At 41.0% G+C, this 14,814-nt stretch overlaps 4 protein-coding genes across 4 annotated transcripts; 1 reads left to right on the top strand and 3 right to left on the bottom strand.

Annotated features, from left to right (window-relative positions):
• Nucleotides 1-672: 672 nt before the first annotated feature.
• Nucleotides 673-1,719, bottom strand: LOC135263377 (claudin-4-like). Its single transcript, XM_064351323.1, has one exon. The coding sequence runs from the start codon at nt 1,693-1,695 to the stop codon at nt 967-969; it is 729 nt and encodes a 242-aa protein (XP_064207393.1). The 5' UTR covers nt 1,696-1,719; the 3' UTR covers nt 673-966.
• A 2,129-nt stretch (nt 1,720-3,848) lies between these two features.
• Nucleotides 3,849-5,403, bottom strand: LOC135263375 (claudin-4-like). Its single transcript, XM_064351313.1, has one exon. The coding sequence runs from the start codon at nt 5,017-5,019 to the stop codon at nt 4,330-4,332; it is 690 nt and encodes a 229-aa protein (XP_064207383.1). The 5' UTR covers nt 5,020-5,403; the 3' UTR covers nt 3,849-4,329.
• An 890-nt stretch (nt 5,404-6,293) lies between these two features.
• Nucleotides 6,294-10,751, bottom strand: LOC135263372 (claudin-4-like). Its single transcript, XM_064351310.1, has 2 exons — nt 10,120-10,751; nt 6,294-7,625 (listed from the first exon to the last, which is right to left on the bottom strand). Exons 1-2 carry the CDS (start codon nt 10,596-10,598, stop codon nt 6,986-6,988), a joined length of 1,119 nt encoding a protein of 372 aa, XP_064207380.1. The 5' UTR covers nt 10,599-10,751; the 3' UTR covers nt 6,294-6,985.
• Nucleotides 10,752-12,391: 1,640 nt separating this feature from the next.
• LOC135263371 (claudin-like protein ZF-A89) lies at nt 12,392-14,034 on the top strand. Its single transcript, XM_064351309.1, has one exon. The coding sequence runs from the start codon at nt 12,915-12,917 to the stop codon at nt 13,545-13,547; it is 633 nt and encodes a 210-aa protein (XP_064207379.1). The 5' UTR covers nt 12,392-12,914; the 3' UTR covers nt 13,548-14,034.
• Nucleotides 14,035-14,814: the final 780 nt, after the last annotated feature.

Here is a 14,814-nt window from a genome sequence, read left to right as displayed (position 1 = left end):
CAACATCTCCCTTGCATTGTCCCACCAGTCCCACTGTTGGCCCAGCAATACAAATACTTGCTAGAGTGGAAATGCCAATCAGAGCCTCTATTTCTATAGCTCCTCTCTATTAAGCTTGTACACCTGTGCTGATGCTGAGTTAGGTATGAAAGCTTACACCATTACACTCATGAAGTTAGATTTGCCTAAACATATTTGTCTTTAGCCTTATATTAACTGAAAACACTGAGCATATCTATTGTGAATGTAGTTACTGAATTCCATAGCTTTATACACTTCTGCATGTTTTAAAAACAAAAAGGATTGAAATAAGAGATCACCACAATCCACTTCTATTAAAAATGTATATTGGGATGGCAGGTATGCCATCCCGCCAAGTTACGCCTTGGCGGGGGAATGTAAAATATACACAAACAAACATGCAAACATGTCTCGGTAATTTATTTTGAAAAATAAAAGGAAATCTAAGAATAAAAGTCTCAAAATTAAAATGGTTAAATCTGCCCTACAGCTAGAACTATAGCTATATAGGTATATAGGTATATATAGGAAGCTAAAGAGTAATGATAATAAACTTTGAACGTGAATGCAAGATCATGTTAGGTTTTTAGTATGATAGTTTATAAACAAAAAATCCTTCTAACAAGAACAGTTACTATTCACTGGCTTAGGCTGAAAAGGCACCTTATAAAGGTTTTTAATTATCTAATGTGGGAAATATGCTTTCAGTCTGTAAGCAAGGGACAGAATCATTCCTTTGGTCTGCTTCCATGATCTGATGCAATACCTCTGCTTTTCTGTGGATTTATTTAATAAGCTGTTTGGTATCAACCAGATTTATGCACATGAGGTAGAGTGCCCAGCCATTGTAGTGATTCTCCATTGTGACAGTGACTTCCCCCAAGAGGTGTGCTAAATCATCTCTTCCCCCCTCTGTCGGCCCTCACAGAGACAGCTCTCTGTTCATCAGACATAGTTCTTTATTGCGTAGCTGCTGCTGTGGGTGGAGATTTTCCCCAGGGTGTACCGAGCAGGGTAGCTGACCTTCTCCGGAGGACAGGTGGTGCAGAGGACTGCCCCTCCGAAGAGCAGGAAGCCAGCGGTCACCCAGCCCACATAGAGGGCGGCTCCCAGCTCCCTCTTCAGCGCCTCGGGCACGAGGGGGTTGTAGAAGTCTTGGATGATGGAGCTGGCCGTCCAAGAGACGGGCACCAGGGTAGTGAGGCCCGAGAGCACGAAGGTGACCCCGGAGGCCAGTACCAGGCGGGCCTTGACCCGAGGGTTGTCCAGGCAGTTGGTGCACTGGGCGCCCACCAGGAAGATGAGGAAGCCCAGGCAGGCCAGCACGATGGTGATAACCACCAGGCCCCTGGCTGCCTGCAGGTCGGGGGATAGGTCCAGCAGGGCGTCGTAGATCTTGCACTGCATCTGCCCTGTGCTCTCGTACACGCAGTTCATCCACAGGCCCTGCCAGAAGACCTGCGCCACCACAATGTTGGTGCCTATGAAGGCCGTCACCCTCCACATAGGGAGGGCGCAGATCACGATGGTGCCCGCCAGCCCTATCATTGACATGGTGATGCCCAGAACTTGGAGCGCCATGGCTGTTTCAGTCGGGGCGAGTCTGATGGAAAGAAGAGATGGAAACAGACAAAATAAAGATGTTGTTAAGATCACAATCTGTATTGGGGGCATTACTATGGTACTATTACCCCTACTAAAAACATTTACCTCAGTTACTGCATATGCAGTGGAAAAATGAATTACAGTGTCTATAATCTACAGAACAAATGTAAGGTGTCTTGCAGACAGACATTTGCTAAGCAATAACTATTGTAAATGCAGTAATCTAAATGTGAAACACTTAGAATTTCACAGAGGCATGCGCACATAATTTTCACAGAAAGAAAAGTAATGAAAATAAAGTAATACTAGCACACTTCTATGATCCTTCAATTAAGTGATTAATTTAAACAGTGAGCCGTGACAACGATTCACCAATTTGACCATCCTGTGGACTTTGGATGGTCAAATTGTTGAATTACTTGACTCATTGGACTGGTACTGATTAGTGAAGAAAAGAATTCCACCGCTAGATGGCAGTATGTGCAAATGCTTGAGAATTTCATAGTCTAGGTTTATTACGCAAAACCTGACATGAATTCTTTTAATTGTAGAGAACCATACTGTTCCGACCCATTTATATGTAGTTCAGTGTATCATAGTGGGACTCTTTGTTAAGTAAATTAATGATTTACTGATTCAGTTTTATGTATTATATTGCTTCTGAGTGCATATGTTTCATTACTGAGGCAAATGGACAGTTTAACTGAATTATGGCACAAAATTAGATGATGAAAATGCACCCGGTGGAGCTAATGTAACTGATTTTGTATTCACATTGTCATAAAATGTGCTTTGCAGACGCGTGTAGCCAGAGTGTCTCTGTATGTGACTTTTTCATTATCTAACTATGGTTATCTTGGCTCCTGGGTGGCTCATTTGGTTAAGGCACCATGCTATTGTGCATTGAATGGCCCCGCAGTCTTAAATTGAATCTGGACCACATCAGTGCCAACTGTGGCCAGTAGCTGCACGGGGCGACTCGCAGATTTTGGGAGGGTTCATTCGGTTAGCAGTCCACATTTATAGCAAGCCCCACTATTCAACTGGCTGTAGTCCATGGTGTGAAGAGAAGCAGACTGGTGACAGCACTTATTTAGATGTCTACATTAAGGCAGTTTGCACTTGAACCCTGTTGCAGAGAGTTGACCGTTCCAAATTAGAGAGGGAATTGGACATGCTGGGCCCCACATTGAGTGCCAAATTTGTAAGAAATAATTTTTTTAAATTTTTTTTTTTTAAATGAACCTCCTATATTGAACAATTAAAGAACATTAGCCTTGTGTATAATTGCAAGTTTTTACCTGTTCTGTAAATTTGTGTAGGTCCTTCAAATTCCCAGCCAAAATGCTTTAATTAGCCCTGAAAATGGGTTCCCATTTAAAACAAGAACACTGAAGTAGAGACTCATGAAGGATTTAACCTCAAAAATATAGGTTTTGTATTTCTGCCCATAAAAACTTTTGTGCAATTTTAGCCACCTCAACGCCTCGAAACTGTAAGCCACTAATGACATTGCATTCAGGACACAATATTCCTCATGTGAAACACAACACGTTCTGCTCAGTATTGAACAATAAACCAGTTAATTCATTCAAGGCAATAGGGAAAAGTACTGGCTGTACTGTAGGTCACGGCATGGTTCCGACAGAGTATCACCTTCTGCATTGGTAGAATACAACAGACTGGAAATCTATCAATCTATAAATCTATTGCTTTAAAAATAACAGGTAAATAACCTTCCCAAAAGATAATCTGAATGGTATTTATCTGTCCAGCAAATTTTTAAATAAAGACAGTAATGATATAGTGTTATAGTGAATAGTGATTGACAAAATTATGGGTCGATCATTTGTTTGACGTGATTTCCGCACAGAACATATACCGTTTCTACTCAATCAATCCTTGACAAACTGGTTTTCTGCCACTGACTTGCTGTTTTCTTTAAACATGAGTCATGTTGTTATGTGGAAAGAAACAATAATATCCAGGGAGCAAAAGCCAGAATCTAGACATCTAGAGGGGTGGAGATCTAGGTTGAGAGACATTTCAACATAAACAGAATAGATTTTACCCCAATGTAGCTCAGGTTTTACTCAGATATAGCCTGGCTATATTCTAGTTTTCAACTAACTAACTAACGCCTAACTCCTAGATGGCATTTCATTGACTTTTCACCAGAAAATTGTGTGGTGGGTAACAGGGGTATGTATTGTGTGCTGAACACGAACAACAGCTTAATATATGGTCAGTCATTTTTTATTGTGACAAAATTGAAAACAATTATAATTTTGTAAACATACACATAGATCATTTGTACATAAGTACTGAAAAATCTGTATATGCTTATTTAAGTCTTGATAAGTACAATTATAGTATGTGAGACTCAAGAAAATGAAAAACAATAGAAAAACATAGTGCACTTAGAAATTATGAATAATTCACTACTCTATTAAACACTGGAAAACATCTACATGTAATTCCAATATAACATCTTAAAAAGTACTCAAAACCTCTCTCACTCTCATACTTACACCACAAACACTTCACCCAACCAAGCATGCATTTTCTGCTTTTTATACACAGCACATGTCTGTGTCCATTTTCACTTACAAAGTGCAAAGTGCAACGTCCTTCATTTTTGCAATAAGAAAGAAATGTAGTGACAAAAGTAAAGAGCACAATTAAGGGAGTCATTCAGAGCATTCAGAGATAAGTCTTGGTAGGAGTTGGGGAGCTCGGCAAAGTGGTTTCGCTTTTCTGGGAACCCTTATTGCTGGTCACCCTTGATGACCTCACAATGAGATATTTGACAGAAGGAGCATTCTCCTCCGAGGTGGGACAGTTGCGGCAGAGCAGGCCTCCTCCTAGGATTAGCATGATCGAGGACCCCCAGCCTAAGTACAGAGAGGGGCCAAACTCTCTGCGCTGGGCGTCAACCAGCTGGGGGTCATAGAAGTTCTTGACGATGTTGCTGGCGGTCCAGGAAATGGGTATGAGGCACAGGAATCCGGCGGCGATGAGAATGCCCCCCGCGGTGACTATGACTCTGGCCTTGCTGACCTCTTCCTGTACGAAGCTGGTGCACTTGCCCCCAAAGAAGGCTAGGAGGAGGCCCACCAAGCCCAGGGCGACTGAGAGACTGGTGAGGGCGCGAGCAGCCTGCAGGTCGGTGCTGAGCGACAGCAAGGAGCTGTACGACTTGCACTGCATCTGTCCGGTGCTCTGCACCACGCAGTCCATCCATAAGCCCTCCCAGATGGTCTGCGTCGTCACGATGTTGCTACCAATGAAGGCCGTCACCCTCCACTTGGGCATCCAGCAGGTCGCGATCACCCCTACCCAGCCCCCCACTGCCAGGAGGCTGGCCAGCATCTGCATTCCCACTGACGACATGACGAAACCTGCTGGTGCTCTCCCTGGCTCCCGTCAGCTGTCGCTAGCTCAGAGTCTGGGCTGTCTACTTCCTCTAGGGCTTCACACTTTTGCGGGAGTATTTATTGGGGTGGAGACAGGAGGCGTTTATATGCCTTTTTGAATCAGGGAGGTGTTTATTGCTGCAGCTCACCTGAGTACCAGATTAACAGGATTCTTTCTTTCTCTGGACAATGAATGCTGGGGGGTGGTGGGCCAGACAGGAGGGTTAAAGATCTGTCCACAACGTACTAGCAAAAAGCTTTGTTCACTTATAAAGGGATCACAGATGTGCTAAATGTGCAACTCAACACCTTCCTCATCCTCCCACATTTGAAACTGATATTTTGAGTTGGTGCTCCTTTTACATTGCTTACGCAAAATTTCTCAGTGTTATGCTCATAGAGCATCCTCTGTGAAAGTGCTGAAATATCACAGTAAATTTTCATCTGAAATTCAGTTCAAAATCCAGTTTCAAAATATATTTTCATTTTGATTTTTAAAATATGAAGTATTACTATATTGGCTTTCTAGTGAAAAAGTACAGTAAGATGTGGAGTAGATGTGCTTCCGGAGTTTAAAAAATCAATTTTGTGATGCTGATTTAAAAAACAGCTTAATGCTGATTTAAAAAAGCGATTCACCTAAACCCCACCCCCTGCTTATCCCAAAAGTGAAAATGCTATGCAATAGTTACATGATGCAATAGAAATCTTTTGTTTTAAAAACCTGATATTCAAGTATCCTATATGTACTTTGATAATCCTTCAGTAAGTCAAACTTTTAAAAGCAATTCAAAGCAATAAATTATGCTCTATCTAGTCAAAACAGACATTTCACAGTATGTATATATATCTAGACTGTGCTGCATTTTTAATGAATTAGCTCAACAGACAGTTTTTGTCACTCAACCAGTTTGAGCAGATTCTTCTTGGAACAGCAAAAACTCCCCTGAGCTGTTTGACCAGAATAAGATACCCAAAGAAAATACTGATTACACTTCCTCTCTTAAGTTTTGAATCATAAAATGTGGTACAGTTTGTGGAAACAACCATAATAGCTTTTAAGATTTTCAGAGATTTATTAGATGCAAGATTTTATATTTTTAACACTTATATGTGGCTTGAATTTTCATGCTCCACACAAATAACATATTACTTTTTTTATCCAGAGGTTCAAAATTATATTACATTATAAGCATAATTGTATGAGCTGGAGCATCAACATATGAGTTAAAAACACACATTAAACAAAAATATGGTGAAATCATTAAACTTTATTACAATCATGAAAATATTAAAAAAGCTCACTAAATAAAAATGTAAAAATAATAATCTTACAACTTACAGATTTGTTTGCTTCTTTTTTGTTATAGTTTGTTGTGTTTACACAGAAAATGAAACTGGCATTACAACACTAACATTTACTAAATGATAGCTCATATTCCATTAAGAACAGCAAAGAGGAACATTAGACATATTTGACATTTTCTGTGCTATTTCCAGTAGACATTAACATCAGCTACAGGACTGCTTGTAAAACCATTGACTTCTCAACACAAAGACTTTTATGATTCTACTGGTCTGATTAGATTAAATGAAGTATAATCACAGATTGTATTAATTGGTGTTCATACATTCTACTTTTCCTCAGACTTTTCTTATGCACTGTGAAAAACGTAGAAAAACAACATTTACAGTTCTCATTGTCCATTTCGAATGAAAAATTCAGAATGCATTGTGATTTCAAAAATTTTGGGACTGATCTCTAGTGAATCCACATCAACTTGTTTTCATTTTTATAGCAGGATGTGAGTGAGATCCCTCACTGTCACTTACAAAGAGAGAGCCATATCAAGACGAAAAAGTTGGTGGAGTACACAACGGTTATTTAAATCAGAAGGCCTTTGTTTTTAAAAAAACATTTCCTTCACCTTTCGTAAGCAGTCTCATACGTAAGCCTTGCTGGTCGCCACGGACCTTGCCTGAGAATACTTGACATTATAAGGCTCGTCTTCCTTCGGAGGGCAGGAACTGCAGAGGAGTCCCCCGCCAAGGATCAGCAGACCAGCAGTGCCCCAGCCAATGTACAGGGAGGCTCCCAGCTCCCTGCGCTGAGCTTCGGTCAGTAGAGGGTTGTAGAAGTCCCTGATGATGGTGTTGGCCGACCAGCAGACGGGGACCAGGACAAGAACTCCAGCCACAATGAAGATGATCCCGGCAGCGATGGAAATCTTGGCTTTTGAGGCCTCGTTGTCCACAAAGTTGGTGCACTTCCCTCCAACGATGGCCAGGAGCACGCCGAAGAGGGCCACGATGATGGCAACCACCACCAGGGCACGGGCTGCCTGAAGGTCCTGGGGCAGGGCAAGGAGAGAATCGTAGATCTTGCACTGCATCTGCCCCGTGCTCTGCGTCACACAGTTCATCCACAAGCCTTCCCAAATGACCTGCGCAGTCACAATGTTGGCGCCAATGAAAGCCGTCACCTTCCACATGGGAAGAGCACAGACGATGATGGTCCCCAGAAATCCAACGATAGCCAGGGCCAAGCCCAGCATCTGTCTACCCATTGACACCATTTTTGATTTTTTGTTTTGCTGTAGTCAGAAGGAAGCAGGCAGTTACCTAGTCTCAAGCAGCAGAGAGAGGCAGTTGGTGGCAATGATGATCTGACCTGCTCTGTCTGTCTCAATTATATGCTCTGTCCAAGGGAGGGGTTTAAGGTGAAACTTGTTCTACTGAAAGATTGTAGTCAGACTTCATTCTTCCCTCTCTATGTATGTATGTTGACAGAGAGAGAGAGAGAGAGAGAGAGAGAGAGAGAGAGAGAGAGAGAGAGAGAGAGAGAGAGAGAGCGAGAACAGGAGAGTAGGGAGAGAGCTGGTTTCGGAGAAACCAATCAATAAACATCCGGAAGCCAACAAAAGCGTTGATGAGATGCAAACCGGTATTTTCCAGTGATCTTATGCTCAAAACTTCTGCCTGGTTTGCTACGAGGAAAACAGATAAGCTGTTGATAATGTCATGACGATTGTAATGACCCTTATAGTGAAGGTATTACCAAATTGAAACATTTTATAGTGTATCTGACAAAATATCTTGAGCCTGAAAATAACTGAAGCCTCAGAAGTGAACCTTTTAAATCATTTTTGCATAGACATAACTGAGCAGCATACAAATAACTCCAGTATAAAAAAAATATCCAAGTGATACTTTACAATAAAGTTAATCAATTTCCTCTTCAGCAGTACGTGGTTATAAGCTGAAATTTGGCAGAACTATTTGGTTACATTATTGTTTCTAGCACATATTTTGATTTAAGTAGGGTTATAGAATCCCACTTCAGAAGAATTCATTTGCCATGACATTATGGATAATGTGAAATAAAACCATGAAAAATCAAGTTTAAAGACTTTAGATGTAGCACAAACACAGCTGTTGACATTTAGCCAGAAAAATAACCAGACCATATACACTTCATTATTTATCATTAAAAAGTGTTCTGAAATTATTAGGGAAGTGAAAACATACCATGGCAATCATTTTTACAGATTTCTCAATATGAGACTTAATTTGCCTTCATACTTCTGTGAAGTATGAATACGCCCAACTGATATTACATTTGTTCTCATTTAACATCTTTTGTATTCATTCATTCATCTGTTTACTGTATCATTTTCTGTAATTATGCTTGCTGAAATGAATCTATTAAATGCATTTGTGTACCTGAAATTCTGGAATTCACACCGATCTTGTGAGATGTTTTAATCCGTTAACAATTTGACACATTTTCTGCACTTTTGCGAATAAAAAAAAAGTCCAGATAACCAGGTGGGGCTTATTGTGGTTTCATATACCCAAACTATAAGACAAGATGCTCAGCTTACTTGCCTACTATCAAGTATACAAGTAGAGTAGACTGGATGACCAAGCAAAGAGGGTGAAATTCTCTAAATGTAGTGTACTTAAAATCCCTGGATGATATAACTTCCATTGGGGTTTCACGGAGTGTATTCAGGACCAAACATTGCAGGAAGTAAACCATACTTTTTAGGAGGTCCCACAGAAATGAATAGGCAAAGACAGCTTTCGGAAGAGGAAGAGGAAGAGGCAGGCCTGTTTTACTACAAGGGCAGGATGCCTTAAGACACATTACGGTTGGAAAATAGCACAAGGTATTTTTTTGTATACTGCCAATTGCATAATAAAAATGCTAAATAAAAATACCAAGTACTAAACTCTCAACAGTAGGTTTAGTACACCGCACATTTGATGACACAGTATTTAGGAGGCGGTTTCAGACACTCCTAAAGAACTTGAAAATCTAGACTGGAAATAGGTGAACAACTTTCCTTGAGGGGACAGGTTAAATCAGGTTCATGACACAATTCTAGCCCAACTTGCTCCATCTGGTCACAAGTCAGGAGCTCATTTGTATACCAGTCACAAAAATAATTTAATTTCAGTCTCACAAGACCAGAAACTGATTCAGTGCACTTTAATAAAAATAAAAAATAAAAAATAAAAAAAAAAAACCCTTCCACTAATGTATATAGCTGCTTCCATTTTAAGATAATGTTGTAAACTGAAAAGTTTGCAGATGCCCGTTTCACATTAGAATTTAGCACACACACCACTTACTGTTGGCAGGGTATTCTAAATTAAGGTTTTAAAATGGCATCAAGAGACAAAACCAAGCAGGATCTGAACAGGGGTGGAACGCATACGCACACACATTTTACCCAGCCAGGTCACATGTAGGCATAGTATATCAACTACATTGAAGACAGACAAGTTAAAAAGTAAATAATTTATTTGGCAATTCACAACAGAAAGATAAAAACGAAAAACAAGCCACAATACATTTGCCGCAAACAGATACACCATGGAGTCGACTGAATGGGAATCTTTTCAAGCAAGGCAGAATCACACGTAGGCCCCTCCACCTGCGTTAGACTTTGCGGCGGTATACTTGGCAGTGTACCGGCGGTCTTCCCTCGGTGGGCATTGGCAGCATTGAATGGCTCCGCCGATTAGCAGCAGTCCCGCAGCTCCCCAGCCAATGAACAACGATGCGCCAAGCTCCCGTCTCTGAGCGTCGACGAGCATAGGGTTGTAGAAATCTCGAATAATAGTGTTCGCAGACCAACAGACGGGGATAAGACAAAGGATTCCACCCAAGATGAAACATACCCCCGAGGCGATAGAGACTCTAGATTTAGCCGATCCCTCTTCAACGCAGTTCGTGCACTTGCCCCCAGCAACCGACAACAGAATTCCGAATAGGGCCACGAGCACCGAAATGACGACCAGTGCGCGGGCTGCCTGTAGGTCCCGCGGCAGAGCCAGCATGGAGTCGTATACTTTGCACTGCATCTGTCCCGTACTCTGCACCACACAGTTCATCCACAGGCCTTCCCAGCTAATCTGAGCGGTTACAATGTTGTTGCCGATAAAAGCGGTCACTTTCCACATAGGAAGGGCGCAGATTATGATAACCCCAATCCATCCGATAACGGCTAGGGCAATGCCCAAAATTTGCAGCCCAGCTGACGCCATCACATATGCACCTTCCACTCCCACAGAAATAAAGGAAAGAAAAGCTCTATACTAGTTCTTGATAAAACGATGCCTTCTCTGGGTTTGGGGATATACACAACCTTTCTATGGGTGCGGTTTTCAATCAGAACGATTAGTTAGGCTATGTCCGGTTTGCCTTATATAGCAGCCTGACCTACCATCGTAAATTAATGAGTATGCTCATCTTACTTAAGTAACTCAGCTTCTAGGTCATAGAAATGGAGATTTCACGTCTTGTTTCTGTATGTAAATTAGAATTGATATCATTATCAATAAATTGTGAAATTGCATGAGCTCCACTGTTAAACAATTAGCTTACTTTATTCTACAATTTCTCGTTATCTGGCCAAACCTGGTAAAATGAAACGACAACATTGTTGCATTTCTCAATCAAATGATTATTAGTAGTGATATCATTATCAATGAATTGTGAAATTGTATGAGCGCCACTGTTAAACAATTATCTTTATTTATTCTATAATTTCTCGTTATCTGGCCAAATCAGGTAAAATGAAACGACAACATTGTTCAAATGATTATTTTTCTCCCAGTTTTGGGACTGAAAAATAAAATGTTAGTTTGCCTTTTATTTTGGGCAATGCCAACCTAGAAAAAACTAGTATACATTTATATACATTTTTTTTTTCTGAAAAAATTAATTCTGAAAAAAAAACCACTTTCTATTGCACTCATGGATGTGTTTTTCCTCTTGGCAGGACTGTAGAAAGAAGACAACTGTTGAAGTTTTTAAAAATGATTTAATTGTCTTAGGTCTGAAGAACTACCATCTTATACGTTTTCATTTCAAACCTAATTTGGCACATCTGATTCTACTAATTAGCAGCTCAATGAGATCTCAAGCTGTTGAATGAGGTGTGCTTTCGTAGGGTTGGAGTGAAACCAACAGGACTAGATCTCTAGGAACAGGATTAGATCTCTAGGAACAGGATTGGGCAGCCCTATTTTAGGCGTTTCAAAAAAGAGAATAGCTGAAATCACCACGCTGTGGACTCAGTCATAAGGTCTTGGTTTACCTGGCAGACAAGGTTGACCTTGAATTTTGATACACGCCTTACTATAGCAACCCTGGTCTTAATATTTGTGCGATGTGGCGAATTTATTGATACTGGATTTATAGTTTCTAGTTTAACCTGTCTCGTTATTAAAATCGTTTTAGTCTCCGCCCTGCTGTTCTGCTGTAAACCTGGGGCGAGTCAGTGTTCCTGGAGGACCCGTATTATGCAAGATTATTGTTGCCTCCAATTACCCTAGATAAATTAACTAATCAACCAATTATCCAAGGCTGGTTCACTTGTGGAGCACAGTATTCAAATGTTTAATATGTGAACCCAAGGACTTCAGTTGTCATTTTTAGGGTAGGCTATTAAGGAATTTGAAAAATGAAAGTGGAAAAAATGACAATAAATGCATGAGTTAGACAATTAAATAAGAACAGAGGTTGGCATGAAATCCAAATACATTCTGTGTCCTTCTCATGCTGCAATCAGCCCACATAATTATGCACGTAAACATTTAAACCCCAGTGCCTTACAAAAAATACTTCCGCTATCAATGCTCACAAAACTGCGGAAATTCAGTTCAAAGTAATTTGGCTTCAACTTCATAATTTAAATTCAGTAATAGGCTTACATTTTCCCTAGTCAAAGGGAATATAGGCTAAAAAGAATAGCTTTTTGAAGATATGGGCTAAATCAGATTGAATTCAATTTTATCATGCTGAAGATGCATTTAATGTGTAGACCTATAGAGTTTTTTTTTTTTTTTTTGGCTTTTTTGTTTGTTTGTTTGTTTGTTTGTTTGTTTGATCATTTGACCAGCTGCGGTCAGTAAGCCTATATTCTGTTAAATGAAAAGCTACCAGATGACCGTGGCTATTTATATTTGTAATGTACTACCACCTTTGGTATTGTAAAGCCTGAAAATCTAGGCTACATATACATGTAGGCTATGGTGTGCGAATACCTTCAGCATAGCCTTTACGTGCTCGAAAATAATCAATTCGCAGCTACGTTAAATGCAAAATACCTGGACCTAAACGAGTTGTTTGGAACGTATTAGAGTCTTCCTCAACTCTGATTTTGACAGAAGTAGGGTTTTCAGGGGGTCGTGAACCAACACGATGAAGGGGGTGGCGATTCTTGGACAAATTACGCTAAATCCCACCCTTTCAGGAATGGGGGGGGGGGGCAGTGTATAAAGTTTCCATGCAAAAGATTCTTCGTTCGAAGCAATTCGGTTTAAGAGACGAACGTAAGCTCCGCGGACCGGACTGTGATGGCATCCACGGGGCTGCAGATATTGGGCATTGCGCTGGCTGTGATCGGATGGCTTGGGGACATTATAATATGCATACTGCCCATGTGGAGGGTGACCGCATTTATCGGCAACAACATCGTAACGGCTCAGATTATCTGGGAAGGTCTATGGATGACCTGTGTAGTACAGAGCACGGGCCAGATGCAGTGCAAGGTGTACGACTCGATGCTGGCTCTGCCTCAGGACCTGCAGGCAGCTCGCGCACTGGTCGTCATTTCTGTACTTGTGGCTGTCTTCGGAATTCTATTGTCAGTCGTCGGGGGCAAGTGTACTAATTGCATTGAAGACGAATCTGCCAAGGCTAAAGTTGCTATTGCCTCTGGGGTCTTCTTCATCATGGGTGGAGTCCTCTGCCTGATAACTGTCTGCTGGTCCGCAAACACCATTATTCGAGACTTCTACAACCCCTTGGTCACCGACGCACAGAGAAGAGAACTCGGTGCTGCGCTCTACATTGGTTGGGGAGCCGCGGGATTGCTTCTTCTAGGAGGAGGGATTCTTTGCTGCCAGTGTCCGCCGAAAGAAGATCGCCCATACACAGCCAAATATTCTTCTGCTAAGTCTGCCGGTAGCGCAAAGGACTATGTATAAATTGTTCTTGGACTCTTCAGGCCTTCATCTTTCTTTTAGTATTACTGATTGCTCTGTTTCCTGCTGTTTCCACTCAAATCTTGCTGTTTACTGTTACAGCGAAGTATTATTTTATAACACTTTATTTTTAAATGAATGTATTATTTGCCAGTTGACTTCTTTTTATGTAAATTAGCATACTTTGTCATTCTAATCCCACATTTAAGCCCATAGAAACAAACCTTGCTGTTTAAAGTTTCAGGGATTGCAAACAGACATTCTTTTGTATGTGTCGGTTATCTATTCTGTAGCCGTTTTACAGGTTATTTCATTCAGCACTTTTAGTCTTTTCCTGTATTTTAAGTAGAACATTAAGATGCAAAAGATAACATACTTTAAACAATCAGTAAATGTAGTCACTAAGCTAAGCGCACTTGACGTTTTAACATAAAATGTTTTAACATACCTTTGTAAACATTACAAAAATAAAGCTATTTGTATAAACTGATTTAGTTGTTTATTGGCCTACTAGTAGACTACCGTTGATTCAGTCATTGTACTCCTAACATTACTGTTCTATGGGTCTTTCCCAGGCATGTTTCAGTCTGAAAGCTAACTGTTGCCCTTTCGCGACTCCTGCGGTTGGTCGGCAGCCTGCGGTCGGCCTATGACGTCACCAGCGCTGTGCAATTTTGGTCAATCAGCCTGGTAACCTAGTAACTTAAACTGTTCTTGTGGCTGGGAGGACAGCTGGACTCCCCCCTCCTGCATTTAATCACCGCATCACCGCCCCGCCCCTGCTTCAATCTCCCACCGCTCTGTCTCTGCCATCAAGTCCCCCCCCCACCTCCCTCCCTCAGCGCGCGACGTCCCTGCCTACAGCAATTGGGCGGAATGTTTAACGTTAGGACAGAAGATATTTACGACCATGAATTCAAACTATACAGAAAAAGAACGAATATTGTATGGTTTCAGTTTCTATGAATAGAACGCAATAATATGAAATACGTCCACAAACAGATTTAGGCCTTCGCCATTAAAAAAAAAAAAAATAGTTTACCTTTGATTGTGATTCCCCAGAAAAGCGCAACACTTCTCCAGATTAGTAGAACATACCAAGCGATTCGTCTCCTCTGTTATTCGAGGCTGATATGTCCCAAAAGGAACATTACAAGATAACATGCGGAATCCTAGTCTAATTATCAGTGTTTTTTGGGGAAATATATGATGATACAATCTTTACCCTACCGCAAAGCCTGTTCTCAAAGCGCTTACTTGGATGTTTGAA

This window comes from Anguilla rostrata, chromosome 9, assembly GCF_018555375.3.
Source record: "Anguilla rostrata isolate EN2019 chromosome 9, ASM1855537v3, whole genome shotgun sequence".
In the NCBI taxonomy this organism is placed as follows: Eukaryota; Metazoa; Chordata; class Actinopteri; order Anguilliformes; family Anguillidae; genus Anguilla; species Anguilla rostrata.
The sequence above is the reverse complement of the archived record's forward strand: the minus strand, read 5'-3'. Positions and strand labels throughout refer to the sequence as shown.

Bases quoted from the DNA above. Each gene is read 5' to 3' on its own strand.
- LOC135263377 (XM_064351323.1), bottom strand. From the start codon at position 1,695: ATGCCCCCAATACAGATTGTGATCTTAACAACATCTTTATTTTGTCTG.
- LOC135263375 (XM_064351313.1), bottom strand. From the start codon at position 5,019: ATGTCGTCAGTGGGAATGCAGATGCTGGCCAGCCTCCTGGCAGTGGGG.
- LOC135263372 (XM_064351310.1), bottom strand. From the start codon at position 10,598: ATGGCGTCAGCTGGGCTGCAAATTTTGGGCATTGCCCTAGCCGTTATC. The intron at 7,626-10,119 runs TGGCGCATCGTT...GCAAAACAAAAA, and splicing joins GACGCTCAGAGACGGGAGCT to ATCAAAAATGGTGTCAATGG.
- LOC135263371 (XM_064351309.1), top strand. From the start codon at position 12,915: ATGGCATCCACGGGGCTGCAGATATTGGGCATTGCGCTGGCTGTGATC.